We start from the raw sequence: 15,926 nt of genomic DNA, 5'->3' as shown, positions 1-15,926 counted from the left end.
TGGGTGCTGCGTTGCTAGGGCCCAGGTTGCTGGGTACCACATGTTGATAGGGCCCGCATTGCTGGGTGCTGCATTACTGGGTGCCTTGTTGCTAGGAAAAGTATTGTTGGGTACCACATTGCTATGGTACCGAGTTGCTGGGTAATGCGTTGCTGGGTACCATGTTGCTATGGTATGGAGTTGCTGGGTAATGCGTTGCTGGGTACCGCATTGCTATGGTACCGAGTTACTGGGTAATGCGTTGCTGGGTGCCACATTGCTATGGTACGGAGTTGCTGGGTACCATGTTGCTGGGTACCGCGTTACTAGGGTGCTGCGTTGCTAGGCGCCAGTGTTGCTAGAGCATACGTTGCTGGGTACCACATTGCTGGGTGCCAGTGTTACTTGGGCCAAAGTTTCTGGGTACTGCGTTGCTGGGTACCACGTTGCTATTGTACTGAGTTGCTGGGTACTGCGTTGCTGGGTACTACGTTGCTAGATGCCAGTGTTGCTAGAGCCTGTGTTGCTGGGTACTGCGTTGCTAGGGTACCGCATTGCTGGGCGCCAGTGTTGCTAGGGCCTACGTTGCTGGGTACCACGTTGCTGGGTGCCAGTGTTGCTAGGGCCAAATTTTCTGGGTGCTGCATTGCTGGGTACCATGTTATTAGGGTGCTGCGTTGCTAGGGCCCAAGTTGCCTGGTACCACGTGTTGATAGGGCCTGCATTGCTGGGTGCTGCATTGCTGGATGCCTTGTTGCTAGGAAAAGTGTTGCTGGGTACCATGTTGCTATGGTACCCGGTTGCTGGATAGTGCGTGGCTATGGTACCACATTGCTATGGTACTGAGTTGCTGGATACTGCTTTGCTGGGTACCACGTTGCTATGGTACTGCATTGCTGGGTATCTTGTTGCTAGGCGCCAGCGTTGCTAGAGCCTGCATTGCTAGAGCCTGTGTTGCTGGGTACTGCGTTGCTGGGTACCGTGTTGCTAGGATACCGCAGTGCTGGGTACCAGTGTAGCTAGGGCCTACGTTCTGGGCGACAGTGCTGCTTGGGCCAAAGTTTCTGGGTGCTGCATTGTTGGGTGCTGTGTTGCTGGTACTGCATTACTAGGGTGCTGCGTTGCTAGGGCCCAAGTTTCTGGGTGCTGCGTTGCTGGGTACTGCATGTCTAGGGCTCTCGTTTCTGGCTACCCTGTTACTAGGGTGCTGCGTTGCAAGGTCCCACATTGTTGGGTACCACGTTGCTGGGTGCTGCATTGCTAGGGCCCAAGTTGCTGGGTACCGCGTTGCTAGGCGCCAGCGTTGCTATGGCCCACTTTGCTGGCTGCCACGTTGCCATGGCTGCGTTGCTGGCTACAGCGTTGCTAGTAGCTATGCAGCGCTCCCTGACCGAAGAAGAACTGCGTCAGTTCCGATTGGTTAATCCCTGTCACGTGATAGGGGACGGTGGCCCGGCCCAGCCCGTGAGAGGCTCCTGATTGGCGGGTGGCCGGGGGCAATTTCTGGCTTCTTATTGGTTCTCCATCATCACGTGGCGAGGACGGCCTCTGAAGCCGCTGCGCTTATTGATGACGTAAGGCGCGTCTCGGGGACGCGCGCGGATGTGGGCTCTGGCGCGTGTGCTCGGCCTGGCGCGGGGGCGGCTGGTGGCGGCCGGTGCCGGGGCCCTGGCCCGGGCCGGGGCCATGGCGGAGCCCGGGGCCGTGGCGGAGCCCGGGGCCTCCTCAGCGGCGCGGCCGGCGCGGCGGCCCAAGGACGTTCCGAGGCACGTGTGGGCCCGCGAGCGGCGGCGCAGTGCGGGCACGGGCCTGGCGGGGCCCAACTCCGTCTACGTGCAGGTGGTGGCGGCCGGGAGCCGCGACGCCGGCGCCGCCGTTTACGTCTTCTCTGACTTCAACCGGTGAGTGCGGGGCCGCGGAGACGCCCCCGTCTGGGCTGGGGGCCCGGCACGGCCTGCCCTGACGCCTCTTCCCCTCAGGTATCTCTTCAACTGCGGCGAGGGCACGCAGCGGGCCATGCAGGAGCACAAGTAAGTTGGGGAGTCGGGGTGGGGGGCGTCCCGGGGCCGCATCGCTCCCTGCTCACCCTCGTCTCGTCTCTCAGGCTGAAGATCTCCCATCTGGACAGCATCTTCCTCAGCCGAGTGGCCTGGGCTAACGTCGGTGGGCTGCCAGGTGAGCGGGGCCCTGCCTGGGGGCCCCCGGCGCAGCCCAGCCCAAGGCAGCAGCTGGCAAGGCCAGGGGTGGTCGCCGTGCCGGCTGCCTGATGGGTGGTGCGGGGGGGGGCTCTACTGTAGCAGTGGAGAGAGGAGAGGTAGTGTCAGAGCGCTCCTGATTGTGTGTGGGTTTCTGCGGTGCTTCCCGCTGTGGTGTGGTCTCCGCTATGGTGTGCGTGAATATGGGGTGGTAGAGACGCCGCCTCACCAGCATGCGTGGCTTTTTATCTTAAATCTACAGCAGAAGGCATTACCAGTGTTGCATTGTCAGCAGGGAGCTGTTCGTGAGTTGGACTAATTTGAATTCAAAGGGACCTACAAAGGTTTCTGGCCCACCCCTGTCCTCAAAGCAGGGTGGGAATAGAACAGGTCACTTAGGATCTTGTCCATTAAAATTCTGGAAACCTCCAAGAAAGGCGGAGATTAACAATTTGTTCAGGTAACTTGCTCCAAATTGTGACTGGTCAAGATCTCTAGATACCTTTTTTATCTGCAGAGATATCTGACTTTTTAAAGCAGCTGGAAAGCTGAGACAAAATTGAATTTGGATCAGAGTTCATTTCTGGCCTTCATGGAGAGGCCCAGCAGTCCTGAGTGCTGAGAGGGGTCTTGTGTGATCCGCGGGCCAGTGGTAGAGCTGTTTCTCTGCTTGCTTTTAGGTATGATTCTCACCTTAAAGGCAGTGGGGCTTCAAAGATGTGTTTTCCTAGGGCCACCAAAGCTGGTAAGTAGAGGAAGCTTGCAGAAGGGAGAGCAAACCTTTCAAATGCTAAATCTTACCTTGGAATTGGGAGAGCTGGTGTCAAAGGAGTGAACACCGTGCAGGTGTAAAATGCTAGTCTGAGTTAGTGCCAGCTTGAAGGTAGTGCCAGCTCGAAGGTTCTGCCAGAAGGGCTGGCTTTAAAAAGCAAATCTCTTCGGTTATATGCAGGACGGCATCGGACTTCAGCTCCTTAAAGCTGTCTTTTAAGCTAATATTCTGGTAAATCATGTTTTGGAAAAAGGGCATCCTTTGTTCTCCTGTCTGCTCCCTTCCCATTTTCTTTTAATAGAAACTTGGTCTCTGATCTCCTGCTTAACGTGATCCCTGCCAGCCTAATGGCATGTGTAGGCTGAAAATTTCCAATCAGCATTGTTTTACTTCCTTGTGGTTTCTGCTGACTAATTATATTTATAGAAGGGATGGGGCGAGTGGTTATGTTCTCTTTCTAAATGAGCAGTGCCCGCTGGAGGCGGGGCACCTGCCCGGTGCTTTCTGGCTGGCTATGTGTATGTGCTGCCCAGTTTTTGCCTGACTGGGCATTGAGCGTTTGACTATAGTGAAAGTAACTGTAACTGCCCTGCTTGGGCAGGGCCTCCTGATACACTGTTTCTTTTCCAGCAAAACTACTTGAAAGCCATTCGACTCTTTCCTGGGCCCCTAAAAAGGATGGATTTAGGTACGTAGGTCAGTGATGTGTGGCGGAATATGAACTTTTTGTTTCAGCTGCAGCCAAGGTTGCATTGAACAGTAATAACTTCAGAATAAATGCCTCTGGTTTAGGTCTGCTCAAAGAAAGTTTTAAACATTTGTTTGGATGTGATACACTGTTCAAAAACATCACAAGAGCAGTCTTGGAAAACACCAGTGTTTACAGCTCTGTTTCTGGTAGGTTGCTGCCAGTCTGTCTAACCAGCAGACAGCATTTGGTTTTAAAGCACTGTACAGGCAGTTTGCTTGAGAGTCTGCTAGTGAACTCTTACAGTGGTATCATCATCCTTTTTGTGGATAATGGTTTCTTAAGAACTTGAATTATTCATTGATTTTTGCAGTTGGGCAGAGAAAGGGAAGGGTGACATGCAGTAGGGTCTTTTTAAGAAAGAGGAAAAGGTATTTTCCTGATTTAAAGTATTGTAGAGTATGAATCTCCTTATTAATTTGTTAATGCCAGTTTTGGTACTCTTTTCAGCTGTGCAATTGCACACAGAGCCTGAGTATAAGGATGAGACGATGACAGTCTACCAAATACCTCTTACAGGTGAGCATGTGATGTGGCGGTTAGACAGGAGAAGCACTTATTCAGTAACTATGCTTATTGTTAAAGGAGTGGTTTCTGTTTGCAGGCCTGAGTAAGGAGAGGTTTGTTAATTTGCATGTTTTTCTCAGAAGAAGGTTCTCTTTCAAAGAAAGAAGACCTGCTGAGTCAGGGTCTTGGTTTGTTCCTTTAGGTGTGGGTGTATAGAGTGACATGTGAAACTTCACTGGATTCGGCTTGCTTAGCCATCTGAGTTTTCTTGCTGCTGGAAACTGTGATATCTGGAGTACAGGCACAGACTTGACAGAGTTTAGCAGTTTTGAGAGAATATGAAGGACTTAGACGATGGATAGCTTCTGAAATGTTTGACTAGCATGTGCAAGTCAGACTTGGGGGAAGAGCTCTGTATTCTGGTGCCATTTAAACATGAGTGTCACTGAAGAGGGAATGCTACTTATGCTTTTCTTAGCTGTCCCTTTTGACTGAGTGATCTTTGTCTAGTTTTATTTGATTTGGGACAGGAAAACCACTAGCTACTGTAAGTACATTGCCTCAGAGTCCTGGAGCATCAACCCAAGGTGGAAATAGCCCTAAAGGGGACACAGGGCCTGGATCTCCAAGAGCTGCACAGGAAGGAAGCTTGGAGGAAGGCAAGGAAAAAGGAAGCCCAAAGAAAACAGGTGAAGAAAACAGAATGACCTTTTCAACTTTAGTGAAATAATGCCAAATTAAGGATGTCCATTTGTCCTGTGAGCAGTTTGCCCTCTGGAAGTGAGATCTGTAGAGAATTCTGCTCAGGTGAAGAATTACATAGAGCAGAATGAGTTCTGGTATTTTGGAAGTTGATGCAGAACTAATAAGGCCTAGAAATTGAATGTGATTCCTACTTGGGGTGTGATTACTCCTTGCAGTAGTTTGCCCCTGACTGGAGTAGGTGCTTCAGCCTTTGAAAAATAATCAACCACAGCATCCACTCGTAATTAAATTACAGTCTTGAACTTTATTTTGTTTCTTGTAGCTGAAACCGTGGGCTCTCGGGGCTTAGGTGCTTGTAACATTTTGCTGCTGGGTTCCAAATGGGCTGGGTGACACTGTTCCTCTTAATGCTTTAGCAAACATTGACACATTTTGGCTTAAAGAAAAATGATAGTGATGATTCTGAGTTTTTTGCTTTCTTTTACAGGTGACAAAGAGAAGCATGCAAGCAGGCATCTTGACCTGGTGATGGCTTTCCTTTGTAAAGTAAGCTCGGACACGAAGATCTCTAAACCAATGTGAAATAGGCTATAGAATAGAGTTGGAAAGGGCCTGTGATGATCATCTAGTCCAACTGCCTGACTGCTTCAAGGCTGAGTAGAAGTTGAAGTGTATTGTTAAGGCGATTGTCCAAATGCCTCTGAAACACTGACAGGCTTCAGGCATAAACCACCTCTCTAAGGACTCCAATCCAGTGTTTGACTGGCCTCTTGGTAAAGAAGTGCTTCCACATGTTGTTAGGATGTTTTGTCTTGCTAAGTAGATTTAACTGGAGATAGCATTTTCAAGCAGGACTTTGAAGGTATTTTGTGATTCTGTATTTCAAAGGTCAGAGTAACTGCAGCATGAGTAGGAATGTGTAAGAACCGGAAACATGTTTTTTAGAAGTGTTCATGGGACAGCTAGTTAAGAGTATACGGGTTCAGTTTTTGTTTAGTGGTTACAGTAGGGAAGCGTGTCCTGCCTACTTGGCTAAAGAAGGAAGCAAGAAGCAGCAGCATGATCTTGGAAACCAGAAAGTCTAGTAAAAGCTTTTTAGGGGTAAATTAGACTAGTGGCTGTGGAACTGAAAAGAAATTCCCTTGGCTTGTTGGGGAACATTTAAACTGGAAGTATGTGGTTCTTGTTTCCTGGCCCTCTTTATTTGGCTGATAATTCTGTTTAACTCCTTTCAGATTCACCCAAAGAAGGGAAAATTCCTAGCAGCTAAAGCCCAAGAGATGGGCCTGCCAGTGTGAGTACAAGATCCCAGCCTGGGGAACGGGACAACACCAGGCATGTTGATGTTGGCAAGCTAAATATTTCAATGCCCTTGTTTTCAGCGGAACTCCAGCCATTCTTCCCATAATTACAGCCCTCAAAAACGGGGAGAGAATCACTTTTGAAGGCAGAGAGGTAAGATGTTTTCTGCTTTCTGCTCTGGCTTTGCCATTGTCCCTCCTTCAGCGGGCTCCCAGGGTGACAATCATTTTGTGCAGAATGTTTTGCCTCCCAGTAGGTATTGGGATGTGTTTTGTTAGATTTTTTTTTTATACCCATTCCTGAGGCAAGGTTGGATGATGGTGGTCTGCCTATTCCCTCTCATCCCTGCTAAGAGGTTGGCATGGGGAGTGCTGTTTTTGAGCTTTGAGTGGCTACTTTTGGTTAGTGACTGGCCCCTGTTCCTGCCCCACGTTGTTGCTGAATGTGGCTCTGGTGCAGGGCATGTCTAGGGCTGTTGCAGGGATATTTAGGGAAGTCTGCTCTGAAATTCTCATTTGTGACTATGGCTGTATGTCTGCTGTTCGTCAGAGCTTTTTCATCTCCCCTTCCCAAAGCTGATACAAGTATAGGAGTGAACTAGTAGAACTAGTAGAGTTAAGTCTCTGCACGTTTTAAGTCTGGAATTTGAATGCCTGTGTAGCTATCATTCCCTCCTTACTCTGCCTGCACCTCTTAGACCAAGAGAAGTTCAATGGTTCCTGTGTGCATGATCTTACTTCAGACCAGTGTTTGAGAGATTGAGAGGCAGAGCTGGCTCTGGCCATGTCCCAGGTGATCTGTAAGTGAAGATCATAACCTGGGAGATAGGACTGACATATGCTTGTGTTATAAGAATTGCACAAAGGCTTTTTTTCTTAAGCATGCTTTTGCCACCATCTAAGTCTGCTGTGGGAACCTAGGGGCTGCTGAAATTCCCTTCCTTACGTTAGGCTGAGGTTTGCTCTGAGACTGGAGTTGGGATTTGTTGTTACATAGCAAAATGCACTTGTGTAATGGGAGCAGAAGGGGAAGAACAACTGTGCTGGCTGGGTTTGCTGAGCATTGCAAGAGCTGGTTTGGAGCTGCCTGCAGGGAGATGGCTGATGGAGCAGCTGCCAAAAGAGTTGGACACAATGACGCACGAAGGAGCTGCATGTGTATAGCTTGATTGTGGTGTGGTCTTTGCGTATCTGCCCGCAGCTCTTTCCTGAAGAACTGTGCACCCCTACTGATCCTGGCCCAGTGTTCATTGTGCTGGAGTGTCCTCACGAGGGCTTTGTGGATGCAGTCTGTGAAAACGAGACCTTCCGAAGGTAGTGGGGCTGAGTGACCTGGGGTGTTTGGGGGAAGACGTTTGTGCTGAGCTTTGCCAAAGAAATTCTTGTTCTGTTCTAGATGTGTTGGTTCTTGTGATTGATGTCTGAGCTGTTTGGCACTGTTAAGGAGCTAGAGATGCAGGAAAGGCTTAGTGGTGCATTTTGAACGTTTTAAGAAGGGCAGGTCTGTGCAGGACATGTGGGATTCTATAACTGTCCCAGGCATGTCTTCCCTTCCCTCAGGGGCCTCTTGAGAAGGAAGTGTGCACTGGTGTCTTGCTGCAGAGCAGAGCAGTGCAGACATTGCTGCTTCCATGTGTGGTGGAAGCCTGGGCTGCATGTAACGTCTCTGCAGGGCTTACGCAGAAGCCTGTTGGCCTCCTGAAAGGTTCTGCAGATGATGTTGCTCTTGGAGGAGAGGAGCTGCCCTGGGGGGAAGAGTGGAGGTGTCAGCAAATAGTGGGCTTGAGTCTTGAACCTTACGCCTACCGTGATGAGGAGCCTATGGGTCCTGGGCTGTGCTCTTAAGATGATCCGTACTTTGCCTGTTTCAAGGGCGGCATCTCTAGTAGCACCAAGATGGGAGAGGGGAGGGGATGCCAAGGTGATGGAGGACTGAAGCACAGGTATTTCTTTATTTGAATGTGCCCCAGGTACCAGGAGGGACTCCCTGAGAACCAGGTGGCCTTGATTATTCACATGACTCCAGAGTCAGTGCTTCGAGACAGCCGCTACCAGCAATGGCTGGAAAGGTATGTGATCTTCTGATTACTTGGTTTCCTATCACTGCTGGGCAGCAGCATGTTTTTATGTTTTTCCCGGAGTAGAAATAGCTGTTAGCTGACAGCAGGACTGCTGGCTCGGATGAGAATTTAGCTAGTGGCTCAGGTGCATGCATATGCCCAACTCTAACATGGGGCTGAAGCTGTTGTGCATTTTATTGTCGTCTTACAGATTTGGGCCTGGAACTCAGCACTTGGTGCTCAATGAAAACTGCTCTGCGGTGCACAACCCACGCAGCTACAAGATCCAAACTCAGCTGAACCTCATCCACCCAGAGATCTTCCCTCTGCTCACCACCTACCAGAGCAAGGTAGGCCAGGCCCTGCTTGCCTGTGTACCTTGTGCCCCTGAGCAAAGAAGGTGTTAAATGTCACTCTTCTCCCTGTAGGAAGAAGAGGCTGTGTGTAGCGTGCCCATTGTGCGAGGAGAGTGCCTCTTGAAATACCACTTGAGACCACAACAGGAGTGGCAGAGGTCAGTGGGAATCTCTGACTTACCAGGGTTTTGGGTGTTGGCTTGAAGCAGCTGTTCAGTTGTGAGTCTGTGCTGAGGCAGGGTGGTGTGTCAGCATCCTTTGCAGATTCTTACTGGCAGCTGTGCTATCAACTGTGTCTTGAGGGGTGTGTCCCTGTACTTTAAAGTCTCAGTCAAGGTGTAGGGCACGGATGAATGAAGCAGTGAAAACACCACCTGGCCAGTGGTTTGGGTTATTGTTTCTGTCCCTTGCTTTTGCAGCCTCATGTGCTCCTCTGTCCTTTGGTTTGACCTCATATGATGCTGTGCACCCAGCCATGGCTGTGGCAGAGCAGGTGGGGTGGCAAGGAGAGACTTTTTGGGGAGCCCAGTGAGAGTCTTATTAGGCTTTCTGGGTCTTCAAACAGTATCGGAGCCAAAAGCCCCAGGTGGTTAAACAGTTGCAGTGTTTACTGTTGCTTGCTATGTGGACAAGCAGATGAAGCTGCTCGGTGAGGATCTTAAGGACAGGGGACCACGTGGTACAAGGGGATACCAGCTGCCATGGCTCAAATTTCTGTCTGTTGGGCTGATTAGGAGGACCCAGATGCCAAGAAGAGCTCAAGTTTCTCTGCTGAAGGTGTCTGAAGGCTTGCAGTACTGCATATGCTGTGATGTAGGACCAGAGCACAGGTCTCTTATGCTTTTGAGTGGTGCCTGGAGCCCTTTTCGGTGGCCGTTACTTTCCAGGAGTCTCTGAGCTGCCTTGCGGTGCCCTCTAGTGTCTGGCAGCTCTTTGGGTCCGGACAGCGCAGGGCAGCATAGTACTAGTGCAGGAGCTTCTTCAGTTCAGTGCAGTCACTGTTTGTGATTGTTTCTGTGGCATGGCCCACCCCAGTCAGGCCTTTTTGGCACACGCCACGCTCATGGATGTATCTTCCCCCACCCCGCAAAACGAATTTGGAAGGAGCATTTGACCCCTTGTGGTTAGGCTGTTTTGGCACAGTAATGTGGCATTTTGCTCTGGAAAATGCTGTCTTTTGAGTTCCTGTCCTGCCTCATCCTGATACATTTCTTGTTTCAGAGATGCTGTGACTGTCTGTGATCACGAAGCATTTGTTAGTGAAGCCTTGGATCTCCCTGACTTCCAGACTCGTGTAAAGGAGTGCAAAGAGAGCCTGTCTGCTGTACCAGGTAAGGATCAACAACTTGTCTTGGATCAGTGTAATGGGAAGCAGGAGGTCTTGGGGACCTGCTGCTTCAGAGCCCAGACAAAGCTGTGAACATGCAGTTTTCCTGCTGCCTAAGAGGTGCTTCTAAGTCATAGAATCATCTAGTTCCACCCCTCCTGCCATGGGCAGGGACACCTTCCCCTAGACCAGGTTGCTCCAAGCCTCATCCAACCTGGCCTTGAACACTGCCAGGAATGGGGCATCCACAGCTTCTCTGGGCAGCCTGTGCCAGTGCCTCGCCACCCTCACAGCAAAGAATTTCTTCCTGACATCTAATCTAAATCTACCCTCATCCAGCTTAAAACAATTACCCCTTGTTCTTTCACTATACGCCCTTGTAAAAAGTTCCTCTCTAGCTTCGTTGTCAGCCCCTTTAGGTACTGGGAAGCTGCTATAAGGTCTCCCTGGAACCTTCTCTTCTCCGGGCTGAACAAGCCCAGCTCCCTCAACCTGTCTTCATAGGAGAGGTGCTGCAGCCCTCTGAGCATCTTCATGGCTGCCCCGGACTCATTCCAACATGTCCATGTCTGTTTGCTGGGGGCCCCAGAGCTGTATGCAGTACTGCAGGTGGGGGTCTCACAAGAGCAGAGTAGAGGGGGAGAATCACCTCTCTCGACCCGCTGGCCGTACTTCTTTTGGTGCAGCCCAGGACATGGTTGGCTATCTGGGCTACAAGCGCACATTGCCCAGTTTTATTGAGCTTCTCATCAATCAGCTTCGTGTTCCCCACCAGCCCCTCCTGGTGCTTGTTCTGTCTTCCCTTGTAAACATTGCTGCTGTAGGAAAGCCAGGGGCTGAGGGAGGCAGTAATGAATGTGCTGGACACTTAGACTCTGGAGTTACTAGGCTGTTGAACTAAATGCCATCTGACTGGGCAGTATGTGGGTAACATTCACTTACAAATTCTTGTCTGTTTTCTCCAGGAAATGTGGGTGCTTATCCTGAAATTGTGTTCTTGGGAACAGGATCTGCCATTCCAATGAAAATTCGAAATGTCAGTTCCACGCTAGTGAATACCAGGTAAATCCCAGTGCCATGCATTCTGCTTGGAGAGGCTCAGTGTCTCAGGAGGGTGTTACCCAAGGGCTGTTTTGACCAGTGCGTTGATGATGCAGGGAGAGTGCCTCTATTGTGGCACCTGCAGGACTTCAGTTTCAGGCACCTGTCTTATGTAGGTGGAGAAGACTTGAGAGCCATCTGTATAGCCCAACATTTAATGTTCATTCATTTTACCATCTGCTCCAAGGGTGTGTTCAACGCAGGACCAGAATGAGCTATGCAGACAGAACAGCCTTTCTAAACCCTTGGCTGGTAGGACTGGAGTAGCATTTAGAGGTGTAGAGCACTGAGAGCTCTCTGACTTCCAACCCAAAAGATCCCCCTCCCCGAATGGGCCCTGGTCAGAGCTCATACAGTGGCTGCTAAACTTCTTTGTGACTTGTCTTGCCAGCCCTACCCGATCTCTGCTCTTGGACTGTGGAGAAGGAACGTTTGGACAGCTCTGTCGTCATTATGGAGAGCAAGTTGACCAAGTGCTGTGTAACATAGTAGCTGTGTTCGTGTCTCACATGCATACCGATCATCATTCGGTAGGTTGGCTGTGTTAGAAGGAGAAGGGGTTCTGTGAAGGCATGCTCTGCTGCTTGTTTATATGTACGCAGATGTAGCTGCGGCTGTGAAGGCATGCTCTGCTGCTTGTTTATATGTACGCAGATGTAGCTGCGGCTGAATGTCGGCTGCGCTGCTGTTGGGGCTGCACTCCCCCTTTGCAATCCCCAGGCACTACTGAATCTGTCTGTGTTTCTAATCCTCTCTCCCTTCTTGCTGGGGTCCCTGCAGACTTGCTGGGATCATCCAGAGTTGTAATTTTTCAGTGTCCAACTCTGTTTCCTTCAGTGCTTTGCAAATAATAGTCACGGAAGGACCAATTGGTCTGTTCTAGACTGGGCTTGACCAGGGCCGGCTGTTTGCTGGTCTGCTGTCTTGTGTCTGAAAACCACACTGGGTCTGAGGTGTTGGGTAGGGACTTTCTGCTCTCCACCCTTCTTTTGGGAGCAGACACAGCAGCACTGGGAAGGGCTGAGGGGCTTGTGTTGTGAGCTGCTGGCCACCAGCTTGGGGTGTGTGACAGTGTAGTGTCAGAGCTACTTTGACAGTGTTACTGCAGCCCAGCCAGCTGCAGTTACTGGGAAAGCAGTAATCATATATTTGTGACTATACAGTTTTTTTGAAAAACAGCAGCTTGCTGATCTGCAGTAGCATTGTTGCCAGCTACGCTCCAGGTATTTCTGACTACTGATCGCTGTTGTGTTTATTCCCTTTGTAGGGGTTAGTGAACATCCTGATGGAGAGGCGGAGAGCTTTTGTAAGTAGTGTTGTTGTTTCACTGCTCCTGAACTTGCATTGGAGTGAGGGGTGGGGAACTTCTGAGTGGTGAAGCACCATCATTTCCCTAGGTGTTTCTTCTCTCTGATGTGGTATACACCCTGTACTAATTTTTTAGCCCCTGCCTTTGCTTTTCCAGGCAGCCCTTGGTCAGGCTTTCAGCCCCCTGTTTCTGGTAGCACCTGAACAGATCATGCCATGGCTACACGAGTATCACAACCACTGTGAAAAGATTCTCGGAGACATCAAGTGAGTGTTCTGTGTGGTGTATTAAGAAATGTCCTTGCTGGATCCTTATTCAAGGCAAACTACTGCCATCCATTCCCCACACCCCTTTGCTGAAGGTGCTCTTGACTCCTTGCACCATGTGTTGAACTAGGATGTGCTGTTTACAAAGGGGGAAGATAGGATTTGTTACTCAGTTGTGCTACTTGAGAGGCTTACATGCAGGCTTTCCTTTTCCTTGGGAAGTGAAAAAAGATTCCTGGAAGAGAGTATTTGACAGTGGGAAGGGAAGGAAGTTGGATGAGTTCCTGGGGCACTGCATAGTGAAAGCAAGGGTTAAAACAGATGAGTGTATGAAAGTAACGTGTTCATAAGGTGCTAAACTGAGGAGAAATAGCAGAAATAGGACAGGTACAAAGTAAAACCTGCTCTTATCTTCAAGCAGCCTTAGTTCTCTCTTCTCCCCTCCCTCACAGGATGATTGCTTCCCGGTCTCTTGTGAAAGGCTGCGAGAACATCAAACCTAAAGCCAAATGGTTTGTTAGCTCTTTGTTAGAGAGCTATGACTTGGCTGAGGTAAGCTGATGATCTGGTGGGGTCAGTTGCTTGTGAGGGGCAAGAGGGGACCTGAGGTCTAACACCCGTATCCTTGTTCAGTTTCAGACTTGTGAAGTCCAGCACTGTAAAAATGCTTTTGCATGTTCAATGATCCACAAATCTGGCTGGAAAGTAGTCTATTCTGGTGACACAATGCCCTGCATGGCCTTAGTACAAATGGGTAGGTAACAAAAACCCTCTGCTTGAAATATCTCTTGGCAAAAGGTCTCAGACTGTTAGCATCTGAAGCAGGCATCCCCAATCCCTTGGCACTTGGCCTGCAACACGAGGGTTAGGGGAGGAAATGAGAGTTCACGTAGGCAGCTGAACTAGTCTGTATTAAACTGAAGATTGAATATATGATTACACAGGTAAAAACGCTACCCTGCTGATCCATGAAGCAACATTAGAAGACGGCATGGAAAAAGAAGCTATAGAGAAGACACACAGGTGGGGTGTGTTCCGTTGTCTATCACTGTTAGGAAGGCACAGATGCTGAGTTCTGAGTTTTGTCCTTGGAGGTGGTGGTGAAGGGCCCAAGTCCTGTAGATGGTTCTGGTGTGCGTAGAGATTTTCAGCACTAAAAAGGGCATGTTGCTCATTGCACCAGCTCTGTAACTCTCTCGGGTCCTCTGAACATCCCCATAGAGAAACGGGGAAAGCTTTGAAGTAGATGATAGCAATTCTACAAATAGACGAGCCCAAAGGAAGGGCCCTCTGCTTGATTACATTTTAGGACTAAGCTCAAGAGTTATTTTACCCCTGCAGCTGTGCAATTCAAACTGACCACTATACCCAGTGATAGAGAATGCTTCCCCCAGCAAAAGTGGGGAGACCTGAGAACAGCTTCTCAGAATTACATTGAATTACAGTGTAAGAAAGCTGGGTTTGCTGGTACCCCTAGGACAAGTGTTTGAATAAGCCCCTGTCCCCAGTTCTAAGGAGCTCTTAAATGCAGAGCTCCAAGTAATTACAGCTGCCTTCCTGTGCTCAGAGACTTGCCACCAGTGCAGTCTGCCAAAGGCAGAGGCATCTGGACGCACCTGCAGAGAGCAGGGCCACCCTCTGCTTGGCAAGTGTTGGGTAGTATCTAGTGCTGGCTGTTGGTGTGGTATGATCTTTGGTGCAGAGCAGTCTGCCGTGCTGTGTTGGAGGGGCAGTTCTAGTCAGCCTGGTGTGACCTGTTCCTTTTGCAGCACAACCTCCCAGGCGATCCAGACTGGGATGAAGATGAACGCAGAGTTCATCATGCTCAATCACTTCAGTCAGAGATATGCCAAGATCCCACTGTTCAGTGAAGACTTCAGTGAGAAGGTTGGAATTGCATTTGATCACATGAGGGTGAGTAGAGAGCTTTAAGCCAGACTGTGGGGAAAGGTTCAGTGTTACTTTGGGGTGGCTGCTCATGAATTAAGTTCTGCACTTGTAAGTAACGTATTGATACACCATCTCCTTCTGAAGAGTAAGTCCCCTCTGCAACAGCTCCTCTCACTACTGGCAGCAGGCATCACAGCAGTGTGGGGAAACGGCACAGAGCGACACAGGTGCCGATGGCTCTTTGGAACAGAAGTCCACTCTTAACTTGCTGGGTACTTTCCTCATGTCACCTCTGTTCTGTACCTGCTACTCCCAGTTGAAAACTTAATCTTGCTTCCATTCCCACTCCTTTCTCAGTTAGTGTGCTTCTTTAATGGCTTTCTGCAGAAGACATCCAGGAGCCAAAAGCTGCTGCTATTGGATTGAACGCAGTTGTAGCAGTGAGAATAGCTCATAATCAATCAGAACTTGTACAGAGTCTGCATCATTTCTTGTGAAGAAAATATGTAAATGGCTTGGCTTATGGGATCTGCGGGCTGACTGCTGTAGGGCTCAAAATAATGACCTGCCCGCTAATGTCAATGCATCCGAAAACTGTAAGATTCAGGCTCCTCTGTGCTGTGCAGAGGAAGAGGCAGTGCCCTGCCAGCTGCATGGGCAAAAGAGGGGAAGGAAGGAGAACAAAAAGCAATTCTCACGCGGATGCTCCTGTTCTTGATGTATTTCAGGTACGTTTTGGTGACTTTCCGACCATCCCGAAGCTGATCCCACCTCTGAAGGCTTTGTTTGCAGATGACATAGTGGAAATGGAGGAGCGGAAGGAAAAACGGGAGATGCGGCTGCTAAAGGAGGCTGCTATAGTCCTGGACAAACTGGCTGGTGGTGAGAACAAGGAAGCACTATGCCAGAAACGGAAACAAGCCAAGAACCATCAGGAACTACCGAACAAGAAGCTTAAAACAGTAAACTGAAAGAAACGAGGTTGAGAATGCACCTCTCTGTAGGAGGTGCCTTGCTCTCTGCAGACCTCAGGAGTGCGCAGTGCCAAGGGCGCTGTGGAAAATGGGGCTGGCCTCAGCATCTGGGTTTGCTTGGTCATCGGTGGATCTCCATGGGCTGAAGCTACCAAGAGAGGATGTTAGCAGCACGAGTCCTTGTGGCAGCGGTATCTGCCCATACAGTTCCTGTTCCTGGGTCTCACCAGTCCATGTGTCATTTTTATTTTAGCCAAAATGATGTTCTCTCTGGTATTAATTTCTGGTTTTATGCTATAAACCCTTGATAATGTAACAGCAGCAGTTGTGACCTTTGCCAGGAGATCAGGTCTGAAAAGCCTTTGAGGGGCTGTGGATCCACCAGAATAAGGTGGACGGGTCTCTGGATTATGAGGAATGTAACTAGATAGCAGAA

General features: G+C 49.6%; 1 protein-coding gene across 1 annotated transcript; it reads left to right on the top strand.

Moving 5' to 3' along the window:
- The first annotated feature begins 1,566 nt into the window (after positions 1–1,566).
- ELAC2 (elaC ribonuclease Z 2) lies at positions 1,567–15,806 on the top strand. The gene is made up of 24 exons (XM_005236206.4): positions 1,567–1,880; positions 1,959–2,009; positions 2,084–2,154; positions 2,855–2,919; positions 3,577–3,634; positions 4,145–4,213; positions 4,732–4,890; positions 5,394–5,452; positions 6,142–6,200; positions 6,289–6,361; positions 7,409–7,521; positions 8,178–8,276; positions 8,479–8,617; positions 8,696–8,781; positions 9,845–9,954; positions 10,916–11,012; positions 11,443–11,581; positions 12,319–12,357; positions 12,517–12,626; positions 13,079–13,178; positions 13,260–13,380; positions 13,571–13,649; positions 14,396–14,540; positions 15,245–15,806. Exons 1-24 carry the CDS (start codon positions 1,582–1,584, stop codon positions 15,485–15,487), a joined length of 2,583 nt encoding a protein of 860 aa, XP_005236263.3. The 5' UTR covers positions 1,567–1,581; the 3' UTR covers positions 15,488–15,806.
- Positions 15,807–15,926: the final 120 nt, after the last annotated feature.

This window comes from Falco peregrinus, chromosome 2 (genome assembly GCF_023634155.1).
Source record: "Falco peregrinus isolate bFalPer1 chromosome 2, bFalPer1.pri, whole genome shotgun sequence".
Taxonomy (NCBI): Eukaryota; Metazoa; Chordata; class Aves; order Falconiformes; family Falconidae; genus Falco; species Falco peregrinus.
The sequence above is the reverse complement of the archived record's forward strand: the minus strand, read 5'-3'. Positions and strand labels throughout refer to the sequence as shown.